This window comes from Poecilia reticulata, chromosome 1, assembly GCF_904066995.2.
Source record: "Poecilia reticulata chromosome 1, P_reticulata-male-v2, whole genome shotgun sequence".
Classification (NCBI taxonomy): domain Eukaryota; kingdom Metazoa; phylum Chordata; class Actinopteri; order Cyprinodontiformes; family Poeciliidae; genus Poecilia; species Poecilia reticulata.
The window spans coordinates 31,009,416-31,025,300 of record NC_088830.1 but is presented as its reverse complement, the minus strand read 5'-3'; the positions used below and the strand labels follow the sequence as shown (position 1 = coordinate 31,025,300).

General features: G+C 38.7%; 1 protein-coding gene across 4 annotated transcripts in view; it reads right to left on the bottom strand.

The window, feature by feature from the left end:
• inpp4b (inositol polyphosphate-4-phosphatase type II B) overlaps window positions 1-15,885 on the bottom strand; it is a 196,599-nt gene that overhangs the window by 1,820 nt on the left and 178,894 nt on the right. For 3 of the 4 annotated variants that reach the window (XM_008419948.3, XM_017306767.2, XM_017306774.2), the window contains 4 exons: window positions 15,151-15,248; window positions 14,288-14,400; window positions 10,998-11,152; window positions 3,220-3,410 (listed from right to left, as the gene is read on the bottom strand). In XM_008419948.3, coding sequence (XP_008418170.2) covers window positions 3,236-3,410; window positions 10,998-11,152; window positions 14,288-14,400; window positions 15,151-15,248 — 541 coding nt within the window. In that variant the 3' untranslated portion in view covers window positions 3,220-3,235. Of the gene's footprint in view, window positions 1-3,219; window positions 3,411-10,997; window positions 11,153-14,287; window positions 14,401-15,150; window positions 15,249-15,885 lie in introns of those variants that run through there. The other variant, XM_017306762.2, reaches the window with a different exon arrangement.

Below are 15,885 nucleotides of genomic sequence, written 5' to 3'. Positions count from 1 at the left end.
GCTTCCTCAGGTATCAGAACAAACTTCCAGAAAACTGCAAAACAGCCGAAACGCTGAGATCCTTTAAATCGAGTCTAAAAACCTGCATGAACATTAACCAAGATATTTGATGTGTAGTGATGATCTGGATGGTGACGTTTGACAACATGTAAAGTTTATGGCTTGTTTCATAATTGGTGGCTGATATTTTTATAATGTAATGCACTTTGAACTGCCTTGTTGCTGAAATGTGCAACACAAACTCGACTTGACTTCAGGTGTTTTGATCATTAGATTTTGCTTTCTGTATTTGGATTGTGCAGGAAGACAACGCAGCAGCAAACTGCTGGGGTTTTTGAGCTCTGAACAAAACAAAAAACATAAACGACAAATTATGTTACGGAGCGGCTCAGTGAAAGTCCAGACTTTAACTGGGCCGCAGTGGCGCGACCCTTCAGTAATCTCCCAATGTGGCCACATTAAAATCAAAGGGCAGTGGACCAAAGTTCCTCTACAGTGTTAAAAAAACAACAACTCATTATTAATTGTTGCCAAATAAAAAACAACCAATTCAGGGGCCAAATCATTCCCACGTACAATCAGGTAAATTTTTATTTTACCTTATTTTGGTCTGAAAATCTACAGAAAATCTATTTTATGCTCTTAAATACAGAAGTGTGACAAAAATAGAAGACCTTTTTACCGTTCTGTAGTCCTTTTTATGAAGCATGTTTGAGTTGATTTGAGTACAGATGGAAGTTAGAGATGCATAAATGGAAACAATGTTGTAATCTTGCTGGATTCAAAGCCAGTATGGTGTTTAATGCATGTCGGAGTTCTTAGAGTGTAAGAATCAGTAACTGAGTGCCAGGATGTTGAGGAATAGTGAGCTTAACTATAAGTCAAAAGTTATTTCAGAGGGACATCTGAACAGGTTGAAGAGAAAAACCCTAAAAAATACAAAGATTTGTCCTTCAACAGGAAAATAAAATGTAGACATTTATCACAGGCATTTGTGATTGAGCCAAACCTTTGAGACATGCATGGTAAAGAACAGGCCGTCGTGGTGAACAGTATCATGTCAGCATTTGTGCTTTGGTTTGTTTCTGCAGAATGAGCCGTGGAAGGTTTCCATTTTCCATTATGGGAACAGAAAAATTCAGCTGTTCCAGGAGGCATGATGACCAGAGAAATGCAGCGCAGCGAGCTCTATGTGCAGGGCGGCGCTAGAGGAATGGGCGCCGGTGCCGCAGCGTACGGCTGCGTCCGCGAGGAGTTTGATGGCCCCATTAAGAAACCCCGTTTTTAAACGCTGCGTTTTGTTCCAGCAGCACTATTTGTAAAGCTACTCCAAGACGAACATGTTGAGTCACAATTATTGTATTTAAGTTGAATCTGTTGCATCATTTTATCCATTTAATTGATTAGTTTTATAATTAAGTTGATACTTTTTTTTTTTTTTTACTTTGTATTGCCATTAGTGTATAATTGGTGGCTGATATACACGGTCACAGTGATATGATATGTCACGGTGAAAGTGACAAACCTGCAGCTGAAGCAAAAGTTTTTAGCTCAAATAAGACATTGTGTGGACAGTCTTTGTTTTTGTCGTGTAAAGCTTGGTGTGGTGTGGAACTGTGTTTCAGGAGTTGGACTTGGCCCCATAACTCTTCAGAATTCCAAGACAATTGGGACAATTTTACACTTGCATATTTGTGGGAAAGGTTTTAAGAACTGCTTCTTCTCTGAGAGGAAATATTCATAAAGACACAGACGGGGAGTTTGGTGAAACCCGACTGTCCTGAACTCAACCCAAGAAAGCAGACACTGCCTTCCTGTCCAGCGGTGGTGTGTGTCAACACACACACACAGACACACCTGGAAGAGTGATCGCCATAAACTCACTTCTAAACCTCAGGGGAAGACGAAATGCATCCAGGAGCTCAGAAAGGCAGAAAAGCAAATCAACCAGTTTAGTGTCTCCACCATCATTAACTCGCACTAATGAGTCCTGGAGTTGGCTGTACAGTTTGCCTGTTGTTGGATTTATGTGTAGTTTGAAATAATGTGTTGGTTTTAAATTTATTTTGACTTATTAATAATGATAAATACTTTATCCGTTATACTTTGAAAGCACTTTGAACTGACTTGTTGCTGAAAAAGTGCTGTGCAAATGAAACAACTTCTTCTTCTACCTGCAGGGGAATTTGATTTGTGGTAGAAAACATCGTCACTAAATGTGTGTACATATCACATATTTGGGGATTTAATAGCTTGTGGAACAAATAAAAATGTGTTTAAGTTCTTAGTAAAAGGAGGCAGACGGTATCGTTTGAAGCACTGAGGAATGGCGCCAGTTTAACCACTGTATTTTTACCTGGTTATCCATAAGTTCTTGGTAAATACTCTCCATATTTGGTAATGCTATTCCTAATTAACTTGCTGTTGGTTTTTCTGAAGCATTTCCAAACCATCAGATCAGATAAATCATTCTCAATTAAAATCCAATAAAACATAAACTATAAAGATTAAAGGACAAAAACGTCACTTGTAGAGTCTTTGTGTGTTCAGGTCTGTTCATAAGTCACATTTCAATGTCCTGTTTCTTCTGGACCTTTTCTTTAAATCACTGTAACGTGTTAAAGTCAAACTTTTACTAACTTCCATTTTAGGTTTTGTTCTGTTTAATAAATGATGTTTATTATACATCTTACCTGACATTTTGTGAATATTTGCATAATTCAGTTATATATTTTTAAAGGATTCATTATTTAAAACTTTCTGAGGGTGAAAAACTCCAAACTATTATTTTATTTACAAATGTAGAAAAGTCCATATACTTCTTTAATGATCAATGGAAAAATCTTTATTGATGGTATTTTGATGATTTATCTTTAGTGATGAACTCTACAATTAATTTAAAACTATAACAAGAAAATCTTGCTGTGGTTGGTGGTTTCAAAGTTTAGCATCTAGTCTAATGTTTTCAGGAGGAAAGAATGAGCTGGAGAAAAGTGGGAAAAGTTAGAAATCTGTAACCTAATCAGGATGTTTTTTTTCTTTGTTCTGACTAAATGAAAACACAAAGTAATTTATCTTTTGTTAGCTGAAGTTGTCAAGTTAAATTTGGCTTCCCCAGTCCGACTTATGCTAATCAGCCATTCGCGACGGTTCTTTAACAAAACCACAAAATCTCAGGAAATAAGCAGCAGAAAACAGAGGGACAGGCGCTCACAGAAATGATGTTGTTAGGATTTTATTGATATTTTGCAAGCAGAAAAACAAGACTTAAAATGAGCCACACAACCAGTAAGTGGGAGCTAACAAGCAGCAGGGCAATGGGATAAAAGTGTCGCGACGCTGGTTTGTTTTCCGTCACGGCACCGGCCTCGGGGTCCTCCCAGTGCCCAACGTCTCCCTGGGAAAGCCGACTGCAGAGACGCCCATCAGAGGGGAAACAGAACGGACAGACAGATCAAAACGCTGCAGGCCTGGTGCTGTCTGAGTGGACGTTCTGGCCCTAATTGATTGGTGGAGAGGCTTGGCGCGCGGGCGCCAGAACACCCACTCAGACAGACAGCTATTAGCACAGACTGATGGTTAGAAAAGCAGCAAGAGAAGAGAGAAGCATCCTGTGACAGATGGAGCGGATGTGAGAATCATGCTCAACAAGCCCTGAGCTGTGACCACACTGCAAAAACACAAAGTCTCACCAAGTATTCCTGGTCCAGTTTCTACTGCAAATATCTGGGCACACTTGAAATAAGACAAACTCACAAGCAACTTTTCAGCAAGATATAGGATATTGTTCAAGGTAAATAATTCATATTGATGAAAAATGACTATTTATACAGGCAGATTAGTTCACTAATGGAAAATATTATGAGTGCAATCATCTGCCAGTGATTATTGACTTAAAATACCCTTCTGTATCTTGCTGAAAAGTTACTTGTAGGTTAGTTTTGTCTTATTTTAAATGTACTAAGATATTTGGACTAGAAATCTCACCAAAAATACTTGGTTTTGTTTATTGCAGTTGATGTGATGATTGGACCGGACGGGGGGGATGGATGAAGGAGGCATGCAGATTAAAATGCAGAAAAAAAAATATCAAGCCTGAAACTCAAACTTGTTAATAAACCCTTGGACTCTGTATAATGAAGACCATTAGACTTTTAACTACATACATAAAATATAAATTTTGCTGTCGTTAAATTTTACTGAGCTGTTGTTGCTTAAATTTGACTTTGACCTGTAGCACAGAATCTCTCTTGGTTCACATAAAACATTAATTTATTCCACTCCAGCAGAGCTTAAAGGTTTTTGTTTTTAATCACAGAGCAAAACAACGTCCTTTTCAGATAATCAGCACCTTTGAACCATCTGATTGTTTTCTCAAACTACGATTTTTAACAAAGAGTAGAGACATTACCCGTCATGATTTTACCACCAAAACCTTGTTCTGGGGATTTTAACTGAGAAAGCATAATGGGAGTCCGACCATCAGTCCTCCACTGCTGTGCTTGGATGGGATGTCTGACCCGCCCACTCGGCTCCGACAGGGTTATCTGTAAACTGATCTGCTAACTTGTAGTAAATCAGATCTGTGACACTGTGTGGTGTTATTTACATTTTATTACATTGCAACCACAAAGTTCAATCTATTTTCTTCTCACTTCATGTCGTAAACAAACACAAAGTAGTGAAAAATTGTAAAGTAAAAGAAATTAAACAGACATAAAGGTTGCTACCAATATTCAATGACTCGAAAACCAATTTCCACATTTTTTCCTTGAAAAATATAAATCAATTGGATGTAGATTTGACTTTAGCTTTGCTGATCTAAGATACGAACATCCTTTGACCTTTTCAAGCCGAACCTCGCTGTATTTTTATGGTTGTCGTCCTGTTGGAGTTAGACCCTTTGTCCTAATTTCAAGTCTTTTACAACTCTTTTCCTTCCAGGACTGTCCTGTATGTAACTCCATCAACCTCCCTATCCATTCAGACCCTCTGCTCTGTCCCAGCTAAAGAAAAGCATGTCTACAGAATGATGCTGCCATCGTGCTTCATGGCACGGTTGGTGCATTCAGGGAGATGTCCAGTGTTCATTTTGTCCACAGTTTGTGTGCGTAGGCCAGAAAGTTCAGTTTTGATCATATTTTACAGGAGAACATTTTTCCACATGGCTGCATGTTCCCACTACGTGGTTTGTGGAAAACTATAAATTAGATTTCATCTGGCGTTCTGTCAAAATGGAGCTACTAAGAGCTTCCTGGTTGCTCTTCTGATCAGTGCTGCATGGTGGGTTTGCATTTTGTCGTATTTTTCCCAATATTTGGTCACGTTCTCTCTTATGCTTCAGATGTTTTTAAAACCTGAACCTGCTTTAATTGTCTCCACAACTTTCTCTTTAAGCGCAATGAAACTTAAAAAAAACAAAAAACGGCTGGAATTTTACTGAGATTACTGAAGGTAAGTGGGATTAATTTTATTTTGTGGTATCAGAGTAAAGGGGGCTGTCTACATTTACACACCACACTTTTCAGATTTCTGTTTGCACAAAACGTGACAGCCATGTGTGTCTTTACTCTCACTTCCCAATAATCAAAACAGTTTGTTGATCTATCATAAAATTCCTGCCCTGATGTGACGACAAGTGAAAAAGTTCAAAGGGTGTTGAAGCCCTTTAAAAGACACAGAGTGTTGCTTCATGCCAGATGTAATTAACTGTTATGACGCAAAGCTTTACATCGTACGCTTTAAAACTGAGCTGTTGTAAGTCGCCGCTGAAGAAACACACCTACAGCTCACAGTGAACCAGTCCGTCCAGTCTGATAGCAGATGGAAATGCAGCCCTCTCTCCTTTCCAAAGCCAATTAAACTAATCCTGTCAGAAAAATGAAGAAATTAATTACACTTTGACTCCTTTTTTTCTAAATACCTGCTTAGGTATCTGCATGGGCTGCAAACTAAAGCTTTAAAGTGTGCATGTTTGTTTTCTTTTCTTCTGAAAAGTTGTAGTTTGACGTCACCGGCTGCTTTATGATCTTTGCTAGCCTACTGAGTGTATAAATGATTTACAGACGTGATAACGAATGTCATGCCTGCCTCACATGGTGTGTCTGCACACAATAGGCATAACACGTCTTTAATCATAACTGATGTTTTGGTTCCATTGATTCTTTCTTGCTTTCCTCTCTTAGGTTCTGGAAAGTTGTGACTTCCTGGTCATGCAGGAGATAGCAAAGCTAAGTGCCTAAACAGAAAGCAGGTGGGTTTTTTCTCTTGCTTCTACTTTAACTCTCATCCAAACAGCTTCTTCAGTTCTGATCAGGGGCTAGGTCACTCAATTAGAGCCGTTAAGGTCAATGACAGGGTGGGTAAGGTCCTATTACCTTACCCACCCTTGACATATCCATGCTTGTTTTTCAGCGTAATATCTCTTTCCATGTCTACACTGACGGTACCCAACTGACAAGTGACCTTAATCCCAAGGACAAATCCAGACTAGGTAACATTATTGAACGCCTTGTGGAAATTAGGAACCGGTTGGCGTAGATGTAACGAATTTATCTGTTGTCACCTGTGAAAAGCAAACATGTGAGTTGTGTTAGTCATTTGCCTCTCGAGGTGAATGTTTGCAGATCCACCTTGGAAGATGAGTCAGGCAGCTCTGCAGGTGTTAGAAAGTTGTAACCCGAGGCCGCCTGCTTTGCATAATGTTGGTTTTTCAAGCTGAATGTGTATTAGATATTTTCAGTCCTTTCTCTTACAACATAACTTCTCTGTGCAAAAAGTTCACTTTACCGTCTTCCTCATCGTTCACTGTTCTTTAGACACCCAATTATGGAATAATTCTGTTTTTCATCTATCATTTCTTAGACTCAGCTGAGTGTCTATAGATGCCTTAATGTAAGCACTGTCATGATATGCGTTTGTGTACTTTATCCTCCCTTCTGTCCTGATAAAGAGCTGCTTAGCTTGACGCTGCAGAGAGATAATCACTGACCCTTCATGTTTCAGTGGGCAGTGAGTCTCAAAGTGCTGGTCTGAGTAGGTTTCAGTGTTGAGGCTTCAGTTTCCCTCAATGTGTATTAGACAGTCCAAAAAGGTAACTTGTTGTCTCCGTTATCACACCAGCCCAGTTCAGTCAGCTTTAATTCAACTTTAATTTGTTTCCCTAAAAGTCGGGTTTGCATGGGGAGGTGTGAATGTTCATACGGACAAAAAACAAAACAAAACACTGATCCACCTCAGTTTCGGTTCGGTTGAAGTGAACTCCTACACGGTTCGAATGCATATTGAATGCCAAGCAGACCAGAGACCGGTCCGAAAGCAGACACAAGAGCAGGGCATTCTGGGTAAATACAACCAAAGCAAGCACACAAATCTAGTGCTAGAGATCTACCAGACTATCAGGTGAGAAAAGATGATTCTTTGGCTTGGAACCAGATATCTACACATCTGAAACTGTGACTACATGTTGTAGTCATGTAATCACCTGTAGATGGTCTCTAAATAGAGACCATCTATGTAGACCATGGTCTCTACAGAGATGGTCTCTAAATAGAGACCATCTATGTAGACCATGGTCTCTACAGAGATGGTCTCTCTGTAGAGACCATCTACAGTGGGTGAAACTGGGAAGCCCTTGTTTTTCAGCGTAATATCTCTTTCCATGTCTACACTGACGGTACCCAACTGACAAGTGACCTTAATGCCAAGGACAAATCCAGACTAGGTAACATTATTGAACGCCTTGTGGAAATTAGGAACCGGTTGGCGTAGATGCAACGGATATTATTGTTTTTGTTTTTTCCAACGTAATCTGAATGTTTCCAGTTCAGTTTGTCAGTCTGTCCTCCGACATCAAGCCCTCTTCACTGCACCTATAAACTACACAAGCAAATTATTTCACCAGTTAAACCAGTTATTTTCATTTCCTTATTATAAATAAAGCATATTCTTTATGAGAGACCTTAAGACTGTCCTCATTTGCACCCGGTTAGATAATTGCTGCTGGGTCTGAATAGGTCTGACAGGCTTGGTTGGTCGTCATGTCGTTCTTCACCGGCATGCGAAGGAGAGATCATATTACACCAGAGCACTTGATTGTTTTAAACCAGTAATGCACTAAACATTGAACAAATAATGAGTTCAAGCAGTTAAAACCTTAATTGATTGAAACATAATCAGTGCTTTGGAGTGATCGGGAAGCTCACTAATCTTAATTATCCATCTGCTCTGTTGTAATCCGCCGTGACCTGAAAGTTAAAACTTACATTTCCTGCCCAAACATTACTGAACCCAAGCAAATTAAAATTCAAAGGGCAAGCTTCTTGCTTGTTAGTTCAGCCACTTGTTTATTGTCTGATCGCTGCAGAGTGCGCTCAATGAAACACAAAATCCCCGCTTTGGTACTTACATCACATTATGTTTCATTATCTGAGGGCAAGAAAATGGTCAGTTTTAAACAGCTGTTTTCAGAATGGCAAGAATTTCAGAAGCAATTTGACCTTCATATTTAACTTTGCACCGATTGTTTAGAATGATTACTGTTTGGTCTCCACACAGAGGATTTGCATCTGGTTTGAAAGTCCTTTTAACTGGTGCATTCATGCATTCATAGGCAGATGAGGAATGAGCCACTTTGTTGAAGAAAATCATCAGCAGGAATTTTCTAAAAATAAGCTGCAGATGTTAGTGCTGGACTGCAGGGAAAGGAGGATTCATTTGTTCTGCATACGACTAAACCTGCTGTCCTCATCCAAACTACAAAACTTTTGTGCCCACATTCTTAACAGCTCAGAATGTAAACAGATCATTTTCCATCAGTTGTAATGCACACTTGCAAAAACTATTTCACTTCATGAACACTTAGCTGAGAAAAAGAAATCATAAAATAGACAATTTGGAGAAACGGCATTCTGTTGATGTCTAGACTGGGATTGCAGCTGTTGGCAAGAGTGGATGAACTCAGGGAATTATTAATCCATTATTAATTATTAATCCATGTTGTTCAAGATCTTTGCAAAGTTTTAACATTCCCTGCTAATTATGGAGTTAAATTGGCATAAAGTTTGTTTCACATTTGTTTTTCAGTTTCAAATATTTTTCCCTTTTGAACAAACTGTAGCTCTATAGCAAATGACCAGCACTTAATCTTTTAGAGGACAGACTGATGAAATAGCTACAGACCCAGATTCATCCTTGATCATGTGTGTGTGTTTATGTGTGTTAACAATTCCTTCCTCCAGTCGCTGCGATCCTAAAACTTTTCTCAACTGAGCAGTAAATATCAGCCATTTAGAAACGTGGTCTGGACTTTATGGACTGTGCTAAATGGAAAACAAGTTTAATGGTTAAATGGATCATCAATGATCAGTTATTATCTCTGTAGCGTTTAATAGAAAATATATGTATAGTATAAAGTTTTCTTTTGCAACTGTGGACATAAAATTAGATTATAAGCTCTCCTTTTGAGTTTTTTTATTTGACAATTTTAGGCTGAGATTAGCGTAAAAAAACATTTTATTAACGTGGTGCACTGAATGTGTTTACGGGTCTAAGCCAAACTTTTGGTCTCCACTGATTGGATTTTGTGCTTTTTTTAAACTGGTGAAATCTCTTGTCGTGCCACCAGCCTGCAATCAGCAGGTTGACCAAGTGGATATCACAGGTACTAGACATGTGCACTTCCCAGATTTTTCTCAGACGGATTTACAGTTGAATCTTATCAGATCTGAGCAGACGTGGATGTTTACCCTGCTGGCGCACACATATGGAAAAGGGAGCAAAGTCCCTGCAGGAGCCAACAGGAAGAAGCACGGCTGACATTGAATGTGTGAAGGATGGAGCAGATGGTGGAGGAAAAACATCTGATGGTGATAAGTTCTTAGGAGAAGGTGCAGAGGAGATGTTTTTGATGGATGGTGTGGGTGCAGGGTATTACTTTAAATACAGATGCTGGAAATAACATTTCTACTTCAGGTTTATTGGATTATTCCTCCAAGCGGCCAAGCTTCAAGTCAAACCAGGTGATTATTTTGACTTTTTTAAAGTTTCAGATCTTCTCCTGCACCTTTAAGTTGCTACAGTACTGTGAAAAAGTCTTAAATCATAGCTTATTTTCAAATAATTTGGTCTTTTAGATGATTTTGATTAATTGGTTAATAATCTTTGACTACTTTTTCTCTAACTTACTTTGCAGTACTAGTACTTCTTAAGTATTTCCAACGTACATGTTTCTTCTCTTTTTGCTTATCTGTCACATTTCAATGTTTCAGGCACTAAAACAATTATTAATATAAAAATACAACCTGAGGAAATACAAAAAGCCGTTTATATATAAGTATTTATATCTTTACATATTCATTTATTATTATGTAAAGTGAAAAACAATTTATACCAAAGTGACCCTCTGAAACCTAACAACTGGTTGTACAACATTGGTGGTAGAAACTGCCGTCAAGCAGCAATGAGTCTTTTACCGACCATAATGCTGCCACCACCACATTTGACTGCCAACGTGTTTTTCACTGTGCTAGTTTTAAAACAGATGCAACAACATACACCGTCATGTTTTAACCTCCAAAGGAATTTAAAGCGACAGGTCAGTGTGGTATTGACTCAAAACAAGCTCCTATTTATGTCTGAAAGGTTTCATGTAAGGCAGTTTGGTTTTATTTCAAGCGTACTAAGATATTTGCACTAGAAACTAGATTGAAACTGCTTGGTAAAAAATTATGTTTTTGCAAAGAAATTGATGAGGACCAAGAAAACGAAAGCTTTAAAGCTTTTCCACAGCACTGTCAGTGAAATACTGATGGTTTGTTGCCAGGAGTGTTCAGGAAACCTGAAACTGAAACTTGTTCTCTTGACGTTCTGAAGGTTGGAGAGATTTTATCCAGTTTCACGGAGCCAACCCAACCTGCCTGAGCGCCTCGCCTGGAACCAGCTCTGGTAATACCTTGCACTCGGTGAGGTAGGAAAACCTTTTCTGACTTGAAACTCACCTCCGCATGCAGTCCAGAGCCCGGACGAAGAAGTCCTTGCTGAGCTGGTGTTCGTCCCTCAGCAGGGCGCACTGCTCTAACGTGACAGACATGGATGTTCGGTCTTTGGCACTTTTACAGCTGGTAAATCGGATTCCGTTCAGCCTCCGGCAAATCTGGCAAGATGTGGGGGCGAAATTACATGGATCATTACAGCAGAAAATTATATTATTTTTTGTGTAATAGTAATTTCTCTTGGATGGAAACGTCCTGTTTCAGTGTTGGTTTTGTTGGTGTTGCAACAAGTCCTGCAGTGGCAGAGTAACAGGTCTGGTGTTCATTTCTTACATCGATGTCATGATGTTGTGTGGACTTGTTTCTCCCAGCACTGACTAAAACATTTCTGTTACATCAAGCCTGTGTGAAGCCATTTAAATAAAATACCAGACAGCGCTGGATTGATTATGTGTAGTTTGTTCCCTGCCTGTCGGCTGACTGAAAGAAGGGCGCTGCACTTTTATCTTGCATAAAAAAAACAACTAATTTTTGTTTTTTTTTACATATTGTGGTCAATAAAAATAAAGAGACAGACAGCGGAAATTAAAGAAGCGCCACCCATCACTCGTAAGGCCTTTCTCCACAAGCTTCAACCGGTTCTGCCGCAATCTGCTCCAGACAGACTTGTGGTTTTATGGAGTTCCATATTTTTAGCAACCCTGCAAGCATCACATCTCTTGGAAGATCGGGGATCCAATGAAGAAGGAAGAAACTGTGCAGCTCTAGTAAACGTCCTCTCAGAGTTTACCAGAACTACATAGAAGTTTTTTGTGATTTTTATATTATTCTTGGTTCGGGTTTTTCTGTTTAATAAAGTTCATGTGTGGATGCTGCTGCAATACAGACATATTTGTACTAAGGAAGAAACTGCAGGTTTTTGGCCAAACTCCGATTATCGATCTTTAAAAAACCTGACCTGCCGATTCTGATTTTGGTCAATACCACTTTTGTTGTATTAAATATCATTTAATATAACAAGAAAGTCATTGAATTGGAAACAGTGGAGAGACTATTGTTAACTGTAAATGTTCAGACATGACCTGGTGGTGACCTGGTGACCTCATGACACAGAAAAAGAGAACAGTGGTTGATTCTTAGACCTTTGCCAAGGTAGACAAGATCGGCTTCACGTGTAAGTATCAGCCGATTGTCTTTACGGCTGAAATAAATATCAAAGTTCTTGAAGCGCAGAGTGTCGATTCAATAACTGGCTATGAAAAAGCATCTATATTAAGTTTTCCCTGTTATAAAACTAAAGCTGGTAAAGCAGCTAACTGCAGGCTAGCAGCCTGAGCAGATAGCCCAAATAAAAATACCAGTTATGCCAGTTTGAAATAGTTGTTGCTCTATAAAAAGCAGGACTTCAAATAGATAGAAAACATGAACTGCTAACTCACTTTGACTAAAATGTATTTTCTATTTATTTCCATTAAATAGAATGTGAATTCATTTAGAATTCACATGAATTCTAAATGATTATTTAGAATTCATGTGAAAAATTGTCTGACTTTGTGAAAAAACATTTTAGTTATTTTAAGTGTTATCTTAATAGAATGACCTTGGACAGCAGCAGTTTCCTCCCTAAGGTCACTGCTGATCCATCATGGCATCACGTTGACCTGCACCATGAAGCTCCAGACCAGCAAACGGCCATAAATCCTTATTTCATAAGACGGCCACACTTGAGGATAATCAGTTAATCAAGTGAACATAGCTAGCACCATCTGGCTGCTACTTTCACCTCTTTACAGCGATGGAAACAACAAGATGTTCTTCACAGGCTGCAGAAACACAAAATCTCACCAAGCACCTCTGTCAACGTTCTGGGGCAAATACACTTGAAATAAGGCAAAAGTAACTTACAACAAACTTTTTAGCAAGATAGAGGAGATTATTTTACCTAGATAATCCTTAAGATTGAGTTTCACTGTCAGATTATTTTAATTATAATATGGGATAAAATATCATGTTCCACGTGGAAATACTATTTTTTTAAATCAACATTAATGAATTACTGACTGAAAACAAGCTCCTATGTCATAAATAAGTTTCTAGTAAGTTAATTTAGTCTCATTTCAAGTGTGTGAAGATATGTGAACTAGGAATTAGATCAAAGATACCGTATTTTCCGCACCTAAAAACCTTCAATTTCCTCAAAAGCCGACAGTGCGCCTTTATAATCCGGTGCGACTTTTATATGGACCAATATTGAGCCACAACAGGTCTAACAACTACGGTAAGCAGCCGCCAACTTCATTTTCGCCTGTAGAAGAAGAAGCGTGTGGTGCATGCTGGGATAGTTGTCAGAACGCTGGTTTGTTAATAAAGTTTGACTGACCTATCTACCTACCGACCTGATAATCAGGTGTCTGCAGGTAATTTAGCAGGTCATTTGTGTGCGAACAGAGAAGGGTGACCATCGTCCAGCTACGCCCCGGCCCAGTTGCGGAAGGCTCTCCTCGCCGACCAGAGTCGGACTGTTTTGTTGACATTCACTTTAGTGCAGCTCCATCTAGTGGATGCATAATGCAACTCCAGCCTCTGCTGCTGCGTCTATTCTATGCGCCTTATAATGAAGTGCGCCTTATATATGAAAAAAGTCTTATAATAGGCCATTCATTGAAGATATGCCTTTAATCCGGTGCTCCTTATAGTGCGGAAAATACGGTACTTGTTAAGATTTTGTGATTGTGCAGCAAATCTTATACAATAAACAGTACAATGAAAAAATAGAGTGCACTCTGTTTTTAACATTCCATCTTACTTTTAAAATATGTCCCAACACTTAGAAGACTGATTCTGATCAGTCTTTAAATTAAGAGGACAAAGCCAACAAGTCAAAGGAGGACACAGTGACAGCGTGAGACTGATGTGAGATTAAGAGATAATACTGCCAATGAAGCATTCACTGCAGGCTGCGGCCTGCGCTTCTCACTCACTTCTCACACAACATACCTGCTCTGACTTTAATATACGTATCATAAGGACACACTTATCAGTTCACTAGCACAAGGTAAACATCGCTATATAATGAAGGTCAGCATCCATACCGTGTTCTCTTCCAAAGTCAATCAATCTTGCTCGGATTGTTGATTGTCTTTGGCTCAGTGCCCTTTTAAGAAGCGAATAAATCAAGTGTAGCATAAGATTTGTATTTTTGCCAAAAAAAAAAAAAAAGCCTCTGGAATCTGTCATATGGTTGAGAGGAAACTTCCTTCACAGCAAGAGAAAGTTTGAATAATAACCAAACTCACAGTTCCAGCAATCCACAGTATTTCAACGTTCTTCCTCTTCTTCGTGACTACATTCTGGCCCAGCGTTTCAAGTAATTCCTTTATGTCAGTCTGTGTCTGAAAACATGGTAGACCTGTTTTTATCAAAACAAACACACTGTTAGAGTTAAGAAAGCTCCGAACCAGAGGATGCATGCTGAGAAAACGCCTAAATCCAAATCATGTTTCAGTCTCTTCAGATAAGTTTCTGATCCATTTAACAACAGTTACAGACTTTTGACCAAATTATCGCTCGTTGAACAAACTTTGTAAGTAAATTAAAGAAGGGATTAATAACACTGCAAAAACACAAAGTCTCAGTATTTGTCTTGTTTCTAGTGTAAATATCTTAGTACACTTGAAACAAGACAAAACTATTTTTTATCAAACTATAGGAGCTTGTTTTAAGTCAATTATTCCAAAAATAATGTACTAGTTTCATTGGCAGATTATTTCATTAATTAGACATTTTATAAGTGAAATAATCAGCCAGTGACACGAGCACTTCTTCATCAATATTAGTAAATATTGACTTAAAACTAGCTCCTTTAACTGGATGGAAAGTTACTTGTAAGTCGGTTTTGTTATATTTCAAGTGTAAGATATTTGGTAAAATTGTGTGTTTTGCAGTGTGTAAAGCTCTCTAAACATGTGCGCCTGCTGCTTCCAGTTTCTTGTAATAAATATCAACTCCATGCAGTCAGAAATGGTTTTAGGAGATCTTTGACACCAGCTGTTTTACTGCTGGATATTTGCAATAAAACATGCAGTGAATCTGAATATCCTTCAATTTGTGGTGCAGTTTAGCTTGAAAAATGTGGCAAAACGTACGAGTTGTCCCTTACATTCTAGTGGCACCTTTTCTCTTAACGTCTTATAATAGGCTTCTAAAATCTCGAAGTTCTTCTGGTTTATTCTTTCCTGTAGAGAGATATCGCCGAACCTGTGGGAACCAGAAGGAAAAAATATTGACAGAATTCAAGTTCTCAGACTTAAAAAGATACTTCAGGCTTTTTTAAACATGGTTGTGTGGAGACAGTCAGAGGAGACAGTATCTATCTCTTGGGAGATGAAAATGTCTTTTCTACTAAATTATTATTTCCCAGAGGACGGAGCTTCCTGCCAGGTAAAGTGGGGATTTTTCCGACCTGATAGGTATTTTCCTAGAACCTACATAAAAGAACCACAGACAACGTATATGAATTTATGACTAAACTTCTGCAAGCAAAAGGAGAAGACTCTGTCAACTGCTTCTCAGAGCTGTTCACAGAGCGTTCTGCTTCTCTTTGGATACAGCTTGTCTTTTATTCTCAAACTTCAAAGAGGGAGGATAGGCAAGATAGACAGCAGAGGAAAAACAGCAAAGGTCGTAAAACATTTTACCTAAACAAAGCAAAGGTCGTAAAACAATTTAACATCTGGCCCCTGATCTGAGCCCGGTTCAAATCTCGGTCAAACTGTTTCACATGAAGATAACAGGCAGCTGTGACTTCCAGGTCAGTTCACACATACAGTTTAAACAAGAGAACACTTTAACCTGAAACAAAATGATAATACCAAAAAATCTCTAACACGACCTT